Source organism: Echinops telfairi, unplaced genomic scaffold (assembly GCF_000313985.2).
Source record: "Echinops telfairi isolate 266 unplaced genomic scaffold, ASM31398v2 ScPeMD7_21;HRSCAF=78, whole genome shotgun sequence".
In the NCBI taxonomy this organism is placed as follows: Eukaryota; Metazoa; Chordata; class Mammalia; order Afrosoricida; family Tenrecidae; genus Echinops; species Echinops telfairi.
The window spans coordinates 14,683,891-14,703,367 of record NW_022103918.1 but is presented as its reverse complement, the minus strand read 5'-3'; the positions used below and the strand labels follow the sequence as shown (position 1 = coordinate 14,703,367).

The window sequence follows — 19,477 nt, the reverse complement described above, 5'->3', positions numbered from 1 at the left end:
GGGTGCTGAGGAGTAAGAGCAACCTTGGGAGCTGGCCCACCACCAGGATTTCGGACTCCCAAAGCTGAACTCCATCGGATGTACGTCTGAAGTGCGGGTTGGGGCTGGCAGATGCCAAGTGCTCTCACCTGCCAGTCCCATTAGAAATGCCTTGAGAGAGCTTCCCTCGGAGCAGTCTGTTGCCAAAAAAGCAATTGCCAAGACACAGTGGTTACCCACACACACTTCTCCTCATCCGAGAACGCTCGGTCCGCACAGGGTGAGGGAGTTCCCGTGGGTTCTTCAGGGCGCTGGCCTGTCCGCTCCTTATTTTCATGTCCACCACGATGCTCCCCGAGGCTGCCGCCATGGGACATGACGCAGCTCACTGAGAGACTCCCAAGTCTCTGGAGTCCCAGGATAAAGGAAAGACTGTCCCCGCACACCTAAAAGCTAAACCCAGGTTCTATCCCAGCAGCCTTGTCAGTCAGTCAGTCTTTGTGAAAAGACCCACTGGAGAAGCCTGCCCAGTCCAGCGATAACACTGGCAGATGAGTCCCCTCCAGTGGACGGTGCGCAAAACACACAGCGGGCTCAACCATGGACAAGAGCATTCCAGTCATCGTGAAGATGGCAGAGGGCCGGGCAACACTTGGTTCTGTTGGATATGGAGATATATATCTACATATCATTGGTTCCCCATGGGTTTGGGGTCAGACAAGGGTAATTAATGACAACCATGTGACAGGCAGGTTGCTCCAGCATGTAGACACGGGAAGAGAATCGATGTTCTACCTTAAAAAAGGCATAAGAAGACATCAAGAAATCTCTTCCCACGGAACGCTAACGAACACCGGTGCCTTTCTCCATCATGGCTGCTGGCCGCCCTCAAATGGAGACTTGTCCGACTTGGGTCACTGGTTTGTCTGGACCTGTGGATACTCTTCCTGGGTCTTCCCAGAAGCCTAAGGGGAAGCCATTCCATTTTAGCTGGATGTCTCAGGGAGGCACTATGTAACTCAGACAGCTGTGACCACACACAGGAGACAGTCTGCTTGCCAACCTGATACGCTATCCCCTGGACGCTCACCAAAAAAGAGAAACTGGGCAGACAGCGGCAGGGGTCAGAGGCTGGAAGGAATGAAATGGACTGTGTGGCAGGGAAGAAGCCCTGGTGCACTGTTGGGACTACTAACCTCAAGGTCGGTGGTTCAAATCCACCAGCCGCTCCGAGGGAGAAAGTTGAGGCTATCTGCTTCTGTAAACATTCATAGCCTCAGAAACCCTACACGAGGTCATTAAGAACTGGAACTGATTCAAGGGCAGTGGGTTTGGGATGGGGTCGCGTGGCAGGGAGCCAGTAACTGAGAGAGAGCTCTATTCTTATTTATTCCTATGTGGAAACAACTCTTCAAATCATAAGTATTTCACGTCTTTACAGACTTTTTTTTAAAGTACATTTTTAATTAATACCTAATTTTAAAAAACAGATGAGTAGATCAAGTATGTTATGCTGATCTGAAAGATCAGAAAGCCTTCAGGAATGTTTCATTTCTCCCATTTATGTGCTGCATGTCTCACGGTTACGTCAGCAGACTTGAGGTATTAAAAAATGAAAGTGCTTTAACTCTGTTGAAATGGTAATTTCGTAATTTGGGGATGGCCTCATAATTAAAGCTGCCAAATACGTGATCTCCCGCAGGTGTGGGTCCAGGTCATGGTACTCAGCTTCATCTCTGGGGGAAGCAGTGAGAGACCGTTCTAGGGTAATTTATCATGCCAGACCCAAAGTAAACAAAACACTTTGGTTGGCATAAACAACTAGACCTATCTCCCCGTTTCCTTCTTTTTTAAAAATCATTTCATTGGGGGTTCATCCAACTCCTATCACAATCCATCCATCCATCCATCCATCCATCCATCCATCCATCCATCCATCCATCCATCCTGTCAAGCGCATTTGTACCTTTGTTGCCATCAGCATTCTCAAAACATTTGCTTTCTACTTGAGCCCTTGGCATCAGCTCCTCATTGTCCCTTTCCCTCCCCGCTCCCCCCACCACCTGTTTTCCTTCTTAAACTTGGAGCTTAACAAAGGAAGTTATTCTCCAACATTTGTACTTTTGTTAACAGATAGCATTTCACAGTCAAAACAAGAGAATTTTGTCTTGACTGAATATGCCCTGTTCAATAGTCTTATTTTGGTTTTTGCCACAGGTGAAAAGCTCTGTGTTAAGAGGACCTTCAGTTGGAGAAGTGCACAGCTATAGCTATGCTACTAAATCAAATGCATTCTTCTAGAGTGTATACCCTGCAATCTATTAGGCAGCTATTGTTTTCTTTTTTCCTAACCCCTGCCCTACCAAAAGTGAACCTGAGTCATGGCTACCCGCGCCTGATAAATTAACAATATTAAACAGACAGGAGGGCTAAGTAGTGAAGGAATAACCTGCATCCCACAGGAAACCAAAGGATGTCCTTGACCCAGGCAAAATAATAATTACAATATTTTGGCTGCAAATCCCTAGGTACGCTAATGATAAGATTAATATCAGCCTAAAGTACATGGACATTTAAGATGGCCCTCATTAAACACAAGTGAAACCTTAATTAGGTAACTGGTATTACCAACAAGTTTGTTCTACAATTGGAAGCTTCTCCACATTTCTGTACCCTTTTGTCACAAGAAGTGAAGCAGGTGTGAGGAATTTGGAATCTAATTCCCCGTGTAACTGGGCCCTTCCTTTCTCCCAAGGCCAAGGGAATCCGTTCCCTGTTTTCCTTCAGTCTACTCCTCAGTATTTGCCTTTTTAACTCGCTATCTGCCAGGCTCTTTGATAAGCACCCAACATATAAAAAGGCTTCAAAAAGTACCTGGAAAAATGGAATTAAGAGATGTTTTCTTATAATTCCATTTTCCCAAGAATTATCTGAAGTCCATTAGGAGCCTCACAATACCACTAACCCCATTTTACAGATGAGGAGGCTGGAGCTAAGAAATATCCCCCTAAGCACACAAGCTTCTGAGAGTTCGAGCCAACCTTACCATGCGGGTGTGTGGTCTCCAGAGCCTGTGTGTGTAATCACTAAAATAAAGACATGCCTTCTTTCTCATTCCACATTTTTCTACAGAACCTGGAATGACCTTCCTTATCTGTTGCATTGGCAATTTCACCATGTACAATATAAAGGGAGAATTTGCTAGAATCCCGTGGTTTTTGAATTCTAAAATACCACCAAAATATTTTACTTTATAATCCCAGCTAAAATGTGTACATATGCCACTTTCTCAGAGCATAAAACACAGGGTAACTTCTGAAAGATTAATGTGAAAAATCGGATATCTGCAAACTATTAAGTTAGAAAGCCTAAGCCTCTCTAGCTGCGGGTTAAAGTTCTCTTTTGACTTAAAAAATATGAAAAAAAGTTGCGATAGCAGATATGCTGAGACCACTCATTTATCACCTATGCCTTTATTATCCTAAACACCCATTCTTCCCTCCTCTCCCTCCTTTGCATTTGGCCCTTTGCCACCTTCCCTCATTCTGTGTGTGTTTGGGGGAAAAAACACCCATTTCATTTGGAGGCATGGGAGTCAGGGCGGAGGAACGGCGAGAGGTAGAAACCACTCAACAGCGACACCGTGGTGCCCCCCCAATATCACATCTTCTTTGGGTCAAAAGTTTGTTTTCATTTGTTGCTTCTAGCTATTTATTATTATTAACTGGGTGACAATTATATCTAAGCTGTGTAAAGTGTTGGGCATTTTGTGGCCACTTACTTTTCAAACAGGAAGCCACCAAGCCCATTGAGACACTGTCCCGTCAAGGAATAAATGTGGCACAACCGCCAACTTCAGTTCATCCCAGTGTGCACTTGGCCTGGCTGCCTATGAAGCATCACTGTAAATGTCATTGTTAAATCTCTGCCACATGCCAGGCGTTATTCGAGGAACCAAGGGTACAATTGGTTTGGGTTGTTTGTTTTTGTTTAATCATGGCAAAAATACTTGGTTTATAATACCTTCTAATTGTAGACGCAATATAAAGGAAATAAACATGGCAAAAAATAGTATGTAAGAAAGTGTGGTTTTGACTGGGTAAAGGAGGAGCCACTGCAGGCTGTGAGAAGAGAGTGGGTGACAGATTCTGTTGTCATCACCAGTGATCTTCCTCAGAAATACTTTAATTACACAGACTGAGCGCATGTTAGCATGTTTGAGACATAAGTAAAAAATTCAACTGTTAGGTAGCTAGATTTAGGGATGGGGGGGGGGTGTCCCTCCCATGCCTGCAAAGGCCCCCAGAGAGTAGACTGGAAAGAAATCAGGCAGCCGTTGAACACCTACGATGACCCCAAACTCAGCACGTACAGACATAAGCCCCCCAAGGCCCAGGTAAAACCTGTATCTTGGACGTACCAGCTTAGGTACATCACACAGGTGGGCCTAACTCAGCCAATGGGGTTAACCAATGCCACCAACCACGCTTCCCCAGCCAGAGGTTTGGCATATCCTGGCGGCTGTGGGACGGCCGGTCTCTCTTACCCTGCTCCTGGTCAGTGGCAGGTGGAGGGTGAGGGTCTCCCTCCCCTACACGGGTGCACATATGCCCGCTCTGGGCCTACTCGGGGTCCACAGCCTCTGGGCCCACATGCACTTAGCCTCTAGGGTTCTTGGGTTTCTGGCCTCCCGGGATGCCCCACCCCACCCTAGTTCCACACATGGGGGTACTCTTTTCCACGTGGTTGCCCGTGCCCAGTTGTGAATCCCAACGTAACTTCCACTCAGCCTGGCATGCTTTCCAGAAATAGCGTGTACCTTTTGGGGACCGTAAAACCTGAAACTTATACTTCATAAAAACTCACCTGGATCACACAACGTGCTTCAGCGCGAATTCTTTCAGCACGTGAAGCAAAGAACCAAGGTATAACCCACTAGAAACCTAACACAACCACGGGTCTCCTTCAGCTCAGGTTCACTTGATGGCTTTTGGATATGGGTTAGAAATAGCTTCTTAATCCCTTTCCCATCACAGAGTGACTGCATGGTCAAAAAACCACGGAGTGTAGTAGGGGCGAGACACAGGCAAGGGAAGAAGGCTGGGGAACACCTAAATTCGGAGTATGAAGCAATCCCCGAGAAGCTGGCAAGCCTGAGTCCGTGAAAGCTGTAGAGGGGAAACTTGCAGAGCTTAATAATAAGGCACCCATGTGATCAAAGATACCTGCCACTATCAAGTTTACGTAGCTACACCACCACAAAAGATAGATTGCATTATTTGCACTCAGAGATGAAGAGGTAAGTTGGGTGGGAACAAAACAATATTTGTGAGAACACTGGTTGTGAACACCAGTACTGGTATTACATCACATCCCAATGCTTCCGCTGTATTGTTGTTGTGTGCTGCAACCCGATGTACAACAGAACTGAACAGTGCGCGGTCCTGCGTCATCCGCACAACTGTTAGGACGCTGAGCACACTATTGCAGCCACTAGTGTCCGTCCGCCTTGTGGAAGGCCGTCCTCTTCTTCACTGTCCCGCTACTGATACGCATCATTAAGGTTCCCAGAGCAAACCGCTTCCATCGTCGCCAGCATTCCAAACATCGGCCTGTTTCTTTGCAACACACAAGCCTATTGTGGTATCTTACTGATGAGTCCTGTCAACTCACAAACCACCATCTCCTCTGTCTTCATCATTGAATTCAGAGTACGTTACTGTAACCCCCTTCATATTTTATGTCTTCGACACACAAAAGCCACGGCGTTGACTAATGAGGAAGGGCAGCTCTGTCGCAACATCCACTTTGAGCAGGATGCCCAGAGTGAGGCCTCGCTGCCCAGGGAACTCAGAGCGCCACTGAAAGCGCAACTTCATGGCCTAATGAGCGCACCGGACGGAGCTGACAGGACTGCCATGAACCACTAGAGGGCACTGCCAGTCACACGCTGCCTCCAACCTGGGTGCGATTCCCAATCCATCACACTTTCCACTTAGAGTTGCCATGGAGCTGTCCAGATGAACTCATCTAGATGAGAACTTTAATGGGAAAGCGGTCTAAATTAACGGTGCGGAGACGATATGGGGCGAGACAGAACAGTGACACCGTGTGAACGAGGTAACCAGTGTCACCGAACTGCTCACGTAGATGCTGCGCATCATAGATGTGTTTGGCTGGGTGGATTGCCACCAAAAAAATTGTAAGTCTGCTGGATTTCAAAACCCATAGGACTACATAACATTACGTATCAAGCTGGGTTCATCAGCTGTAACAGATACACCACAGGAATGCAAGATGTTAATTTTTTTTGAATGCCATTGGACGCTTCACAGCAAATTTCCCCAAAGTACCACGAGAATAACTGTTATGTGCAAACCTTTTTCTCCGTATGGCCCTATATGTTTTAAGCCACAGTGGAGCGTCTGAAAAGCAATTCCACTTTTATGACCAGAATCCAATGACCTGCTAGCACAGCCATGGAGCCAATGCTGACTCACAATTACCCTCTACGGTTTCCGAGGCTTTGTACATCTGTATGGGAGCAGACAGCCTCATCTTTCTCTCGAGGAACAACTGGTGGCTTTGAACTTCCATCCTTGTGGTGACCAGTCCAACGCTTACCCAACAGCGCCACAAGGGCTGCTGGCACTAAAAATCTGCACTAAGAGCATTTTAAAAAAAGATCTGAAGAGTAAAAAGACAATTGGAATCGCTTAAGAGACAAAATTAAAGCAAAGCTTTTGCCCTGTAATTTTTTTTCCTGTTCTAATTAGTTACTCTACCCTCTAAATTATGAAACAAGTAAGGAAAGACACACACTGTGGGGCTTTCAAGAGGCAGAGACACCTACCATTTGACTCTGAAGCCATTCAATCAGTGTTTCTGCTGTTGAATCTGGGATCTGGCATCTCAAGCCTTCTTTCTCATCTGTTTCCATCATCTCCAACAATCCACGCAGGTCTTCTACAAGGTGCAGAGCTCGAAGGCTTCCCATGAACGGGGAGGTGGGAGATTGGCAATCAAAAATCCCATTAGAATATTCCAGGGCCTTAGAACCTAGGTGGAAAACATCACAAGGAAAGAAATGGGATTTATATTCAACAGCAGGGCTAAAGATGGTAAGCAATGAGGAACATTCAAATTAAAACAAAGTATATGGGAGTGGGGGGTGACAGATAATAATTCAATCATGTAAATGCCTTTAAGTCATAGTAATACGGTAGAAAAAACAAATACTATATACAGTCTATCATTATTTCATATTAGCCAATTGGCCAACTCACTAGAGTTTATTTGCAACCCCAAAACCAATACCCATGGTGTTTACATGGGTCATCCATGGGTATGCATACTCAGCAAAAATACTGAGTAGCTCAATGCACAAGACTCATTTGGTATTTGTTCATTCATAGGAGCCCTGGAAGTGTAGTGGGTTACACTTTGGTTGCTAACCAAGAGGTCAGCAGTTCAAAACCACCATCTGCTCCACGGAACAAAAATGAGGCTTTCTACTCCTCAAAGAGTTACCGTCTCAGAATCCTACCAGGGCAGATCTACCTTGTCCTACAGGTTTGCTATGAGTAGGAATCAACTCAGTGACAGCGAGTGAATGAGTGAATTCAAAGCCAATGGGAAGTTTTAGGACGTAACTGCACAAAGAATGAGAATGAGCTGTGTTCAATAGTTCAATACCTAACAGAGATGATCACTGTGTGGCATAATAATCAGAGAAAGGATGGTGGGTTTGGGACAAAGATGTACTAACCCCACTGGAAATGCCTGGGATGAGGGAGCCAAAACCATTTGTGTGGAGCTATGCACTCCAGAAACATGTATTTTAAAGCCACAAAGTCTTCAAAAAATTTGTTTTAAGTTACAGTGAGATGAACATTGCAAAGCATATATAAGGCAACCAACTCTTAGCTAACACACCAGAATTTAATCTCTTAAAAAGTCCAATGCAATAGGCATGTAAATATGTATTTTCCCTCAGGATTTTGTTTGCAGCCCAAACATCAAGACTAATGCTAATGTCAACTTTTAAAAATAGTTACACAGCTAGTTTCTAGTTACATGGTTATATAGTTGGCTTTCTATCACTTACAATGAAACCATTCTACTAAAACTCACACTGCTAATGCACAGCCCGCTCTGAAAGCTTTCACCTCTGATTATTTTCTTTTTCTTGGTGTGTCAAATATACAAACTACTGGTACACTAAAATATCAATAACTGTCACAATTAAGCTATCACTTCCTATGTCTGAGTCAAGAAATAATAAGGTTGTAACAAGTGGCGACCTTCAAACTAGTGTCTAAGTTCTCTCTCCAGTTGGTCACCTAGTTTGAACAATTCCAACCCCAGGGAGAGTAATTATCTCTCGGGAAGTCCATGCCACTCACTGTCCTCCATTAGGTTGGGACCTAAAGATTTGGACCCAAAGCTGCCAAATCGTAGTGATGGCAACTGTTGCTATGCTAAATGCGTATCAAAACCCTGAGAATCAACCATCTCACAACACGTAAGGCCGAGACAGGAACCCAGAAAGATATAAAATGAAGATGGTGTGAGGACAAGGGAACAGAAGAGCATTCAAAAATCACAGGGATCAAAACTGGCTGTGGCAATGATGGTACAATTCTTGATTCGATTCAACTACTGAATTGTGTGATGGGTGGATTATATGCCAATAAAACTGTTATAAAAACAAACACAGAGATCCGAAGCCCTCATTTCAGTGGTTTTAACCTCACTGATGAGATTCTTCTAAACCCACCAGTCCTTCCTCTGTTTTGAAAGTCTCCTTCCCCAAATATGGTGGCTGCCGGGAAAAATGCTAATTTAGAAAAACTCTCCAAACATTTACTGTCTTTTCTCCTCCTCTCCCCATACTATTACCTCAGGTGGAAAATCACTCAGTGTATGAAAACATACAAACACAGATGGTACTCACATGTTCCCGGCCTACAAAGTCTGTGGTGAGACTTGAGCTCCTTAGTAACTCTAAACTGCTCTGAAGCCCCGGATGGGGTTGGGGTAGAATATCATCCAAACCAAACGCACTGTGAAGGAGTTCATTTCAACTCACAGCCACCCTGCAGGGCAGAGCGGCACTGCCTCCAAAGAGCATGCAAATATTTACCAGGAGGAGCCCTTGCGGTGCTGTTGGGTAAGTACTGCAATCACTAGTGACAAGGTAGGCTGTTCAAATCCACCAGCTTCTCATCTTGAAAAAGATGAGACTATCTAATCCCGCAAAGGTCTGCAAAGCTCCAGACACTCTATATTGGGTGGCTGTAAGTCAGAATCAACTTGATGGCAGTGCGTTTGTTTGTTTTTAATATTGTCAAAGAGAATTATCTTTCTTTACAGAGGAGCAGGTGCATTTGAACTGCGGACCAATGCTCAGCACTTTAACCATTGTACTACCAACGTTCTTTTCTAATGGAAGAGTTTATCAAACCAAACCAAACCCTTTGCACGGAGCCAATTCTGACCCATAGCAATGCCAAAAGGCAGAGTAGAACTGCTCCTGAGGGTTGGCAAGACTATAAATGTTTATGGGAGCAGATAGCCTCATCTTTCTCACATGGAGCATCAGGTGTGTTTGAACCATCAACCTTGCCGTTCGCAGCTCAATACTTATTCCACAGCACCACCAGGGCTCCTTTTCATGGGATAGTATATGAACCGTAAATCCTTCAAATAATGCTTCAAAAACATCGCTACTTTCAATCAGCGTTTTTCTAAGAGTGTAGGGTTATCATCTCTGGCAAGAGCCTAGAATTAATTGTAGTTCTATATTTGACATTTGGATGTCATCCACATAATAGTCTTTCAACTGTAAGCAAACATTGTTTCAAGCCTCAAGCATGAACTTTTCTTAACCAGTTCCTTCAAATGATCTTTTCTGATGGGTTGTTTAACTCTCCACCATCATGCTCACCTACTCTAAACAAGTTTCAGCTTGCTAAGAATGCTTTGAAAGCAATATTCCAAACACCGACTATAGTATTCAATGTGCAGCCTAATACACATGGAGTTGCAACTGAAGTGTGGTCTCCAGGACAAAGTGCAACAGAGAAGGGCAAACTCTGACATGACCCTTTCCTCGGGAGAAGCCACCGCTCCTGGGAGACTGCAAGGAATTACCAGGGATTCGCTGCTCCTCAGCTCCCTCTGCCATGGTGTGATGGGCTTCAAACACCCGTGGTCTGCTCTCACACAGAAAAACTGCATTCACAGTAGAAAATCACAGACGAGTCTTAACCAGGGGGTGATACGCCCAGGTTTGTGCTTAAGAAAGGCCAGTCTGAAGGGCTGGGAAAGGATGCACTGGAGTGGATGGGAAATCGGGGGCATCACCTGAGTGAGTGGGTGTCCTGTACAAACTAAGATAATGGTGGCCGAGCTCTGCCAGACTCTAGACAGGACAAAGAGGAAAGGCAGGAGATGGGATTGAGAGACTGAATAAATGGGAAACACGAGGGACACATGTGTCCAGCACCGCTTACATTTCTTGTTGTGGAAGTGTGGAGGAGGGAGGGTGATGGAATTTGCTAGGATGAAGACCCACAGAGAGGCTTCCAAGGAAAAGCACTGTCTTTAACAACGGCCCTGCGGTGTGTGCCTAAAGGGAATTTCAGGAGAGAGCGCTGGCTGTCCACCGGGGAAAGAAGAGGGTGTTGAAGCTTCGAAAGAATTGGGAAAGCCAAAGGTACAGGATATAGATGGATGTGGGACTCATTTCTGAAAAGAGTGAATGTTGAATCTAAGGCAGCAGGTCAGAACCTTCAGCGATCCTGGATAGAGAGGTGTTCCTCATAGCCTGGCCCGCACACCACCTCTTCCAGAATCACCAGCAGACTGATTCTTTATCCTTGATCAGAGGCTGGCACTTTAAGTGAAAGCTTGAGATTACTTCCAGTTTTAAATATAGATGATAGATAGATAGATGATAGACAGACAGACAGACAGACAGACAGACAGAAAAGAGGAAACCATGGGGAATGTCAAGGCATTGGAGAGAGCCAGCCCACAAGAACAAGAAAGACGATGCAAAGACAGTTTAAGCGTTGTCATGAAAAAAACCCGAGGCAGCGGGGTCCATGTGGGGAGTCAGCTTCTGGAAGAAGAAGATTACCTGCTATAATGCCATCCATCTGTTCCAGCGCCGCGGCCAACATGTCACTTGCATCACTCATCATTTTCTTATCTTTCAATGGCAAGTCCCAGCCTAGATCGGAAACAATAATGACGTTATCATTACACTCTTTAAATGGCACAGGCTTGCTAGCTAGCAAGTTTGCAAATTCAACATCAAATTATGGCTCCACTTGCAGTCAGAGGAGAAAACTTCTGAAGTGGTTGAGTTCGCAGAATCATTTTACACGCCATGGACAAGTACCTTCTGTTCTGCCAGACCACGGATGTCTGACATCCAGTAGGATGGATTTCTTACATGGTAGGCTGTGCAGCGCTAGGACTCTTGGGCATGCTTTGGGGATGGTATCGGAACCTTGTTGAAAGCCATGACGGCTGAGCATTCAGCCTTCTTGCACCCACCTACCAATTTCAGCTCTCTTGCCCCCCTGCCTCCTTTCTAGGACACAGAGTTGATTCTGACTCTCAGCAGCTCTGTGCTGGGTTCCCAAGGCAGTCATTCTTTAGGGGAGCAGATAGTTTGGTGGATTTGAACCAACAACCTTTGGGTTAGCAATCCAGTGCTCACCCGAAAGTGCCACCCGGGCTCCTTACAGTGCCCCTTGCAGTAGGGTTTACCAAAAGCTTTGTCCAAGAAAACAGCTTCACACACACAAGCCTACTGGCTGTTCATAAAGAAGTCACGGCTATCACTTATTGGGCGCCTATACTGGCCTCTATACAAGTTATTCATAAATCTTACTGGTGACAACTCTATAAAATGAGCATCTTTATCTCCATTTTATAAATAAAGATCAAAGAAGTTTCCTGAGTTCTGCATAAACACGTAGGAAGTAAACACAGCAAAGATCATTTTGAACCTAGGTGAGCTTAATTTTCACTGCAACGCTGCACCAGCATTTATCTGATGCTCTCTGGCCAAGTCTCTCCTGGAACAATAAATCTCCATTGTTTCCTTAGGCTCTGACAGGTAAATGAAGGATTGTAGCACTTCTTAAAGGCGGATATTGTATCAGAATCTAGTCTTCTTTTTAACCTGATTAAACATATATTACTCTTGCCAAAAAAAAAAGGGGGGTCACAAACAAGAAAGAGTTAAGATTATGGGACTTTGAACAATCATGGCTGCATTTCACGCAGCAGGGTGGGCACCCACGTCTAGTCTCCCACCAGGCTGGTGGTAGAAGACTGGACTGTGCATATACTGTGGAGCGGCAGAGAGCCGGAAAGAGAGGGGATGCTCTTGAACTGAAATCTCTGCCCATGGTTTCTCATCGGCCAGATTTGATCGACCTCCTATTTCCATAAGCATATGTACAATTTGGACAGAGTCTCAGATCCATTCTCTGCTATACATTTAATTTAGTAAAATACCATACGTAACCATTGTGAAATATTACCTTGATTTTATAGTAGTTTTACCTAAGGATTTTCTAAACCTTTATTCACTACAAAAGCTATAAGTGTGTGTGTGTGTGTGTGTGTAAAAACTACAACATAAAAATGCTGAAGGCACCTGCATGAAGTCACTCAAAAACCAGTTGGGGGTGGGGGTGGGGTGCTAACAAGCTAGCTTCTGTTTTAATTAAGATCGTTCTCAAAACCTTTACTTGTATGCCAGCCACAGCACAGCCCCAAGGCGTTGGGTATAAAGTCCAACCACCACCTTCCTGCTGGAACACTGGAGACGTGAAACACTGAGAACACAAAGCATTAAGCCAAGGAGTGTGCACTTCCTGGATTTCAGGTAATTAAGTGGCTTTCACTCCCTTTCATTTTAAAAGCAGCATTTCAAAGCAGGCTCCATACCCCGATGCACATATTAAGACAAAGGGCTAGGGGCCATGCTCAGCTATAAAGGTGGTGGGTGCCAATAAAACAAAGCAATGCCTGTGTTTTAAAAACACCCTCACCGTGGAGGAGGGTGGGGTGGAAGGGGGAATTGATTACAAGGATCTACATATGACCTCCTCCCTGGGGGGTGAACAGAAAAGTGGGTGGAGGGTAAGGTGACCAGATTTAAAGCAGGACATCATTGACCGGTGGGGTGGGGGGGTTCTTGATTAAAAATTTGGTCTATATGGACCAAATAGACCGTTCCCTAGCTTGTCGTGCATTCTTTCCAAAAATCGGGACTTTTTTAAAACGCCAAAAATCGGGACTGTCCCGCCAAAAGCGAGACATCTGGTCACCTTAGTGAAGGGAGACTTCGGCCAGTGCAAGATATGACAAAATAATAATTTATAAATTATCAAGGGTTCATGAGAGAGGGGGAAGGCGGGGAGTGAGCAGCTGATGCCAGGGGCTTAAGTGGAGAACAAATGTTTTGAGAATGATGAGGGCACGAATGTGCTTTACACAATTGATGTATGGATTGTGATAAGAGTTGTATGAGCCCCCAATAAAAAATAAAAACACCCTCACCACCTCACAAAAACAGGGAAGCAAACTCATATTAGCAGCTAGATTTTGGGCAGAGTAGAAACGCCCTCCACCCCCCAAGTACAACAGGTGGCTATTGTTTCTTCTTTGTTCCTTTCCGTGAATCCTTCAAACGCTGTGCTGTCTGAGGGCACGAGACCAACCACATCATGCTTTGCGAGGGCGTGAGGAACCAGTTTTGTTTTGCATTGGCGATTTCCAATCCACTAAAACCAACACTTTAATAGAATACAAGATCGTGAACATACTGAATTGCCATGAAAGTTTAGGAATACTTGCAGTAAGTATCACATAGTAGACTATGATCAATTGAGCTTAAACTGGAATACCACTAAACTACGGCACCTTCATTCAGCTACTGTTAACTTCTGCAAGAGGTCTCTGACCTTTGCCTCGGTCACCCTGCCCACCCTGTATCATTTGAAAGCCCCTCCAAACATCTGACTCCTTTATTCTGCTTCAGTTCCCCCACTAGCGGCTATCATTTTTACTGTATTACACATACGTATTTATGAATTGTGTTTATGGTCTACTACATGAGGGAAGGGATTTTTGTTTGTTTTTGTCTGTTTTGTCCACTGATGCATCACCAGTACCCTAAAGTACTTGACATTAAAGCAAACAAACAGAAAATAGAGCCATTCCGTCAATGTTGGGTTTGTGGCAACAGAGTAGAACCGTGCCCCATAAGGCTTTCAAAGGCTGATTTGAAGGAAGTAGATTGCCAGGTCTTGCTTGGGAGGTGTCCCTGGGTGGAATTCACACTGCCACTCTTTCGGTTAGCAGCCAAGAATGTTAACCATCTGCCCCAGTCAGGGACTCCAGTCATGTGCGCCAGAAAGGAGAAAGACAGGGCTTTTACAGCCTCGGAAACTCATAGCAGCAGTTCTGCTCTGTCCTACAGGGTCCCCGGAGTCGGCAGTGAGTGAGTGTCGTGAGTGCAGGAGTAAAATAAATGGTCAGTCTGCAAAGGACAGAAAACGGTAGTTGGAAGCAAAGAGTCGTGAAGTGCTTTCATTTACATGAAGATATTGAAGACCAATATATACTCAATTAAATCCCAAAGAAGAAAGAAAAGAAAAGTACCACGCAGAGATGAGAAAAAGAAGACAAACGGCGAGATGGTAGACATACACACAGTCAGTCGTGTGGGCCCTGAGTAGGCCCGGGGTGAGCCGTTAGGGGGGATGCAGGTATGTGCTCACCCCGCCCACTAGAAGCCCTCCTTACATCCTGCCCCTGAGCGAGGGCAGAACAGAGACTGGCGGTGGGCCTCGAGGGGGTGCAGTGAGAGCGGCAGGGTTGTCCCTCCTGCCTTTCTCTATCCCACCCACTGGCTGGGGAGGTGTGGGAGAAGGTATTGGTTGACCTCACTGGCTGAGTGTGGACCACCTGTGAGACGCCTTGGTCCTAAGTGGAGGCTAGGTTTTAGGTTTCACTTATGCTGGGGACCCTAATCTGTGCATACTCAGTTTGGGTTTTCACAGGGTGTCCATTTTTGTGTCTGATTTCTTCCCAACCTCCTCGATGGGGGCCTTTGCAGGCATGGGAGGGACAATCCCCCTATCCCTAAATCGAGCTACCTAACAGTTCCAGACTCCACGGCAGAGGTGAGCCCTTGCATGCTTTGTCCTTTATTTCTTTCCCTTCAATCACGCAACTGCTCCTTAGGACTCTCTCGGGTGTGGAGGCTGGTCCCCACTGGTTCCTGGAGAAAGACATCATCATGCTTGACAAAGAAGAGGCTCATAGGGGAACAAAGGAAGATCCCCCCCGAGATGGGGTGACTGCAACACTGGGCGCAATCATCGCAACAATCGCGGGGACGGTGCTGGTGTGGGGCTGGGCGGTGCTTGCTCTACTGCACATCGGGCTATGCTCTCAAAGGGCACCGGCTCGATGGTAGCGAACATGTTTCATATAAAGGTCAATGTGACTGGAGTTGATTGTCCTGTTAAATTTTTCTGTTTATGTCATCTGTCACGTACTTCTCTTTTTCCACCAACTTTGGGGACTGGTAGACAAACAAAGCCACAAATAGCGTAGAAGATTTGAATGATTCGAGCAGCCGTCTTGACCTACTTGAATTTATAGAACCCAAATGCAAAACATACATTCTTCACAAGTGCCTGCGTTATAGTCATAGGCCGAGGTCGCAGACGCAAGACCACTAGGTAAAGCACAGTAACTTCAAAGGGATTTTAAAGCGCCGCACTAACACTAAGCATAAATTCCCCTTTATTATAATTCTGACTTATCCATGGCTGTTAATTTTCATGGCTAGCTCCAAGTTATTATTTTTTGAATAGAAAAATAAATAAATAAATAAAAGGCAGCTTTAATAAAAACCTGCCTGCTTTGGGAAAAAAATGGGCCTTTCACAAGTCGGAACTGACTGGATAGCCATTGAAAAGATAAGTTTCTGAGAGGAAGATTCTCCTAGGCTTCCACCCAGGCCTGCGCTTTCATCAACTAGTCAAATAAATACGATCTATTAATACAATGAATGGGATATCACTCTAACAAAATAGAGTGAGCGACCCATACACACATCAAGTGGAGTAGAAGAAATTGGACACAAAAGACTCCATCCTACGTGACTCCTTTGAGGAAATTTACGAACAGGCAAACCTAGGGTGATAGAAAATACAATCAGAGTGCCCTGCGGGAAGTGGTAACCAAGTGAAAGGAGAACTCGGGTCCTTTTGTTCACTTTCCTGATTGGGTGTTAAGCACACACATTTATACTATACACATATCAAAATTCTTCAAACTGCACACATTATGCATATCCTACATAAAATTAAATTACTGCAAATCACTGTTAAGAATTAGAAATGAAACTTTTAAAACTAAACTAAATAGATGAACATACATACCTAGGGCATGCATGGATCTATCATGACAATATGTCGTGAATCAAGGATAATATTTCACTCAAAATGAAGATCTCAAAATATCCTGGTCCCTTAGGACTAATTCTTCCCTCACCCAGCAACCTGCAGGCTATGATTCGGTCTTTGAAGGAGTCAAAATTATTAGACCATAAAAACAACGTCTCTAATTTCTACAAAATAGCATATTCATCTCTGGATCCTAAACGGCCAATTTAAATAAACGTATATTAATTTTTGATTGACCTGCTGTAGTCAGTAGGGTATTAGAGTACGGGACCACGGAGGGATGGGTGTGAATTATTTAGCACGTGTTGTCCCAAATTGGTCAGGACCGGGCAATCAGACTACCTCGGCAACTAAACAGCAGGGCTGGGGTTCAAGGTCATAACCCAAACCTGGGAAGCCCCTAGTTTGCTGGGTGATGTACACAGAGAATCTTTGTTTTTGGAGTCCTCTGTCTAGTGCTTCTATTCTAACCGTTTAATAAAAATAAGTATAGAAAAATCTGAGAAAGGCAGGCTCTCGGAGATAAAAGCAAAACAAAGAACCAAACCTGCTTCTGAGGAGCCAATCCCAACGCAGAACAAGCCCGGAGGACCGAGTAGAACTGTCCTCATTGGGTTTCCACGGCTGCAATATTTACGGAAGCAGACTGCCTCATCTCTCAACCTTGGAGCGGCTGGTGGGTTCAAACCACTGGCCGCTGGGTTGGCACCTGAACACTTTAATCTTTAACTTGGGGATAATATCGCTAGGTGGAAGACCAAGAAAAACACAAAAACAAAGCCCCAAACCAACAAAACAAACCAATGACTCAAGAGAGGACGAGTGGAAGCTCTTTTGCAGCGTTTCAATCTTGGTCAGGACCCACGTAGAGCAGGCTTGAATAGGGTACACATTCAGGGAGCAGACGTTCCAGCAGTGGGCATGGTGGCCGAAGATCACAATGCTCCCTACGGTGCTGGCTAACATGTTTTAGGTCACGGTGAAGGAGAGAACGCACCCTGGTTTTCCACCTGCCTGATGGCGCGACCCTTTCATACAGTTCATACAGAAAGTAAGATTATTTTCATTGGTACTGCATAACTGTAATTTTGCTACTGTTATGAATTGGGTGACCTCTGTGAAAGCGTCTTTCGACCCCCGCCCAAAGGGGCCGTGACCCACAAGTTGAGAACCGCTGCTCTACAAGAAAATGAGTAAATGTCTTGGAAACGTGTGTGAGAATATTTTTTCCGAGCCACCTCAGCTTTCCTGCGGTATAAATTGTGCAGGCTAGAAAGTGAACTCCAAATTTGTTGCCTAGAAACAAACAAATAAAACTCACTTGAGGTTATAAGGCACTTAAAAGAGAAGAAATCCCTTCCAAGAAAGAAACCATTCTCACCTACACCCGGTTCTACCGAGAAGTCAGTGAAATGCTTTATTAGCCTGAGGTCCTTAAGAAAACAAAAGAGATTTTCACGTGAATGACTCATCTATTCTAACCCATTTCCCCCCCTCAAGTGGCTGTCTGTGGATGGTAACACACAAAACAATGATTCCCATTGTGCTCCCCCAGACAATTTTAGAGAAGATAAAACGTCCTAAAAATGGAAAGCCCACAGGGAGTCAGACAGACCGGGAGGTCAGCAGCAGCACTGCATCTGAGCTGGTTGGCAATGGCACTTCTTGGGCCCCCCAAAGACAGGCTGACGCCCGGGGAGCAGCGCCCAGTTACTGGACTGTTTACAAGCTCTCCTCCAGGTGACTCCAGTGCGCACTCCACCACTGTCCCTGAGAGCAAGAGGTCTGTCTTTCCTCTCTGGGACCACCCACCCACCGGATGTGGTAGACACCTGGCACCGGGCGAACAAGGGCAGCTCTCCTCCCCTTCTTACTTCTGATCCAAAAATAAGTGTTCTGAACGAGCTCTCCGGGTTTTAACTCGACAGAATATTTCTTCCTTTAAACCCTCAATACTAGCTCTTTCTATCTGCTCACATACAACTTCCTTTCTTTCAGGATTCTTTGCTATGTAACTATCATCATGTATTTTGTCTCCTCTCTGGTCATCGGAGGGGACTTAAGAAAAGTGAAATTCAAAGACAATAGAATTTTCTCATGAACTTTTTGAAACCTTGCATTATACGTTTTCAGCTCTAATCTGCTCTGATCAAACAACAACAAAAAATCACTGCCATCAAATCAATTCTGACTCCTGGCAACCCTACAGGACAGGGTACAAAACTGCCCCTGCGCGATGCTGAGACTCACTCTTTACAGGAGTGGAAAGCCTCACCTTCTTCCTGCAGATCGGCTGGTGGTTTCAAACTGCTGGCCTTGTTAGTAGCCCAACTTGTAACCACTATATCACCAGGGCTCCTTTTAATATTTAGGCCCCATAAGCAGAATAGAATTAATAAAGAAGGTCTAGACAATAATCCAAATTCCTTTGTTTTCTGAATAAAAAGATGTTTCCATTTGAAAACCTGGTATGTATTGTCAGAAAATCTGAAAACCTGATGGCAAACCAAAAGAAGGCCACATTTCCCCATATCTGGTATTGTTAGCTACTGGCACAACTACATCAGAGCGATGAACTGACACAGCAGCTGCCACCGTGGCTCACGCATTGCAAGTGTGAGGATGCTGGAGGCCTGGGCAGTGTTACCTCTGCTGCACGTAGGATGACTATGAAGTGGAATCCCAGGATCTAACCACATGACTCCAGACAGAAACTAGGGGACTTGTTCAAGGTCACTCAACAAATGGGATTCTAGTCCAAAAATCCATAGTGCTCCTGTGTGTGCCTCTCAGAGGTATTCTGTGATGCCTGACTAGGATGACCAAACTCTCATAGCGGTTCCTAACCCAAATGGTACACACTGCCGATAGGACACACAGCCTTGCCTGTCCCTCATGAGACCCTTACATCTGGGTCATCACATACAATACTCCATCCTGCCTGGACTACCCTGTGTCTTGTCCGCCAGAGCCCCAGTGATAGTCGT

The 19,477-nt window shown here is 45.1% G+C and overlaps 1 protein-coding gene across 6 annotated transcripts in view; it reads right to left on the bottom strand.

The window, feature by feature from the left end:
• PPFIBP1 (PPFIA binding protein 1) overlaps positions 1 to 19,477 on the bottom strand; it is a 197,796-nt gene that overhangs the window by 59,064 nt on the left and 119,255 nt on the right. For all 6 annotated transcript variants that reach the window (XM_045288394.1, XM_045288395.1, XM_045288396.1 and 3 more), the window contains exons 3-4: positions 11,126 to 11,218; positions 6,833 to 7,038 (exon numbers count right to left, since the gene is read on the bottom strand). In XM_045288394.1, coding sequence (XP_045144329.1) covers positions 6,833 to 7,038; positions 11,126 to 11,189 — 270 coding nt within the window. In that variant the 5' untranslated portion in view covers positions 11,190 to 11,218. The remainder of the gene's footprint in view (positions 1 to 6,832; positions 7,039 to 11,125; positions 11,219 to 19,477) is intronic.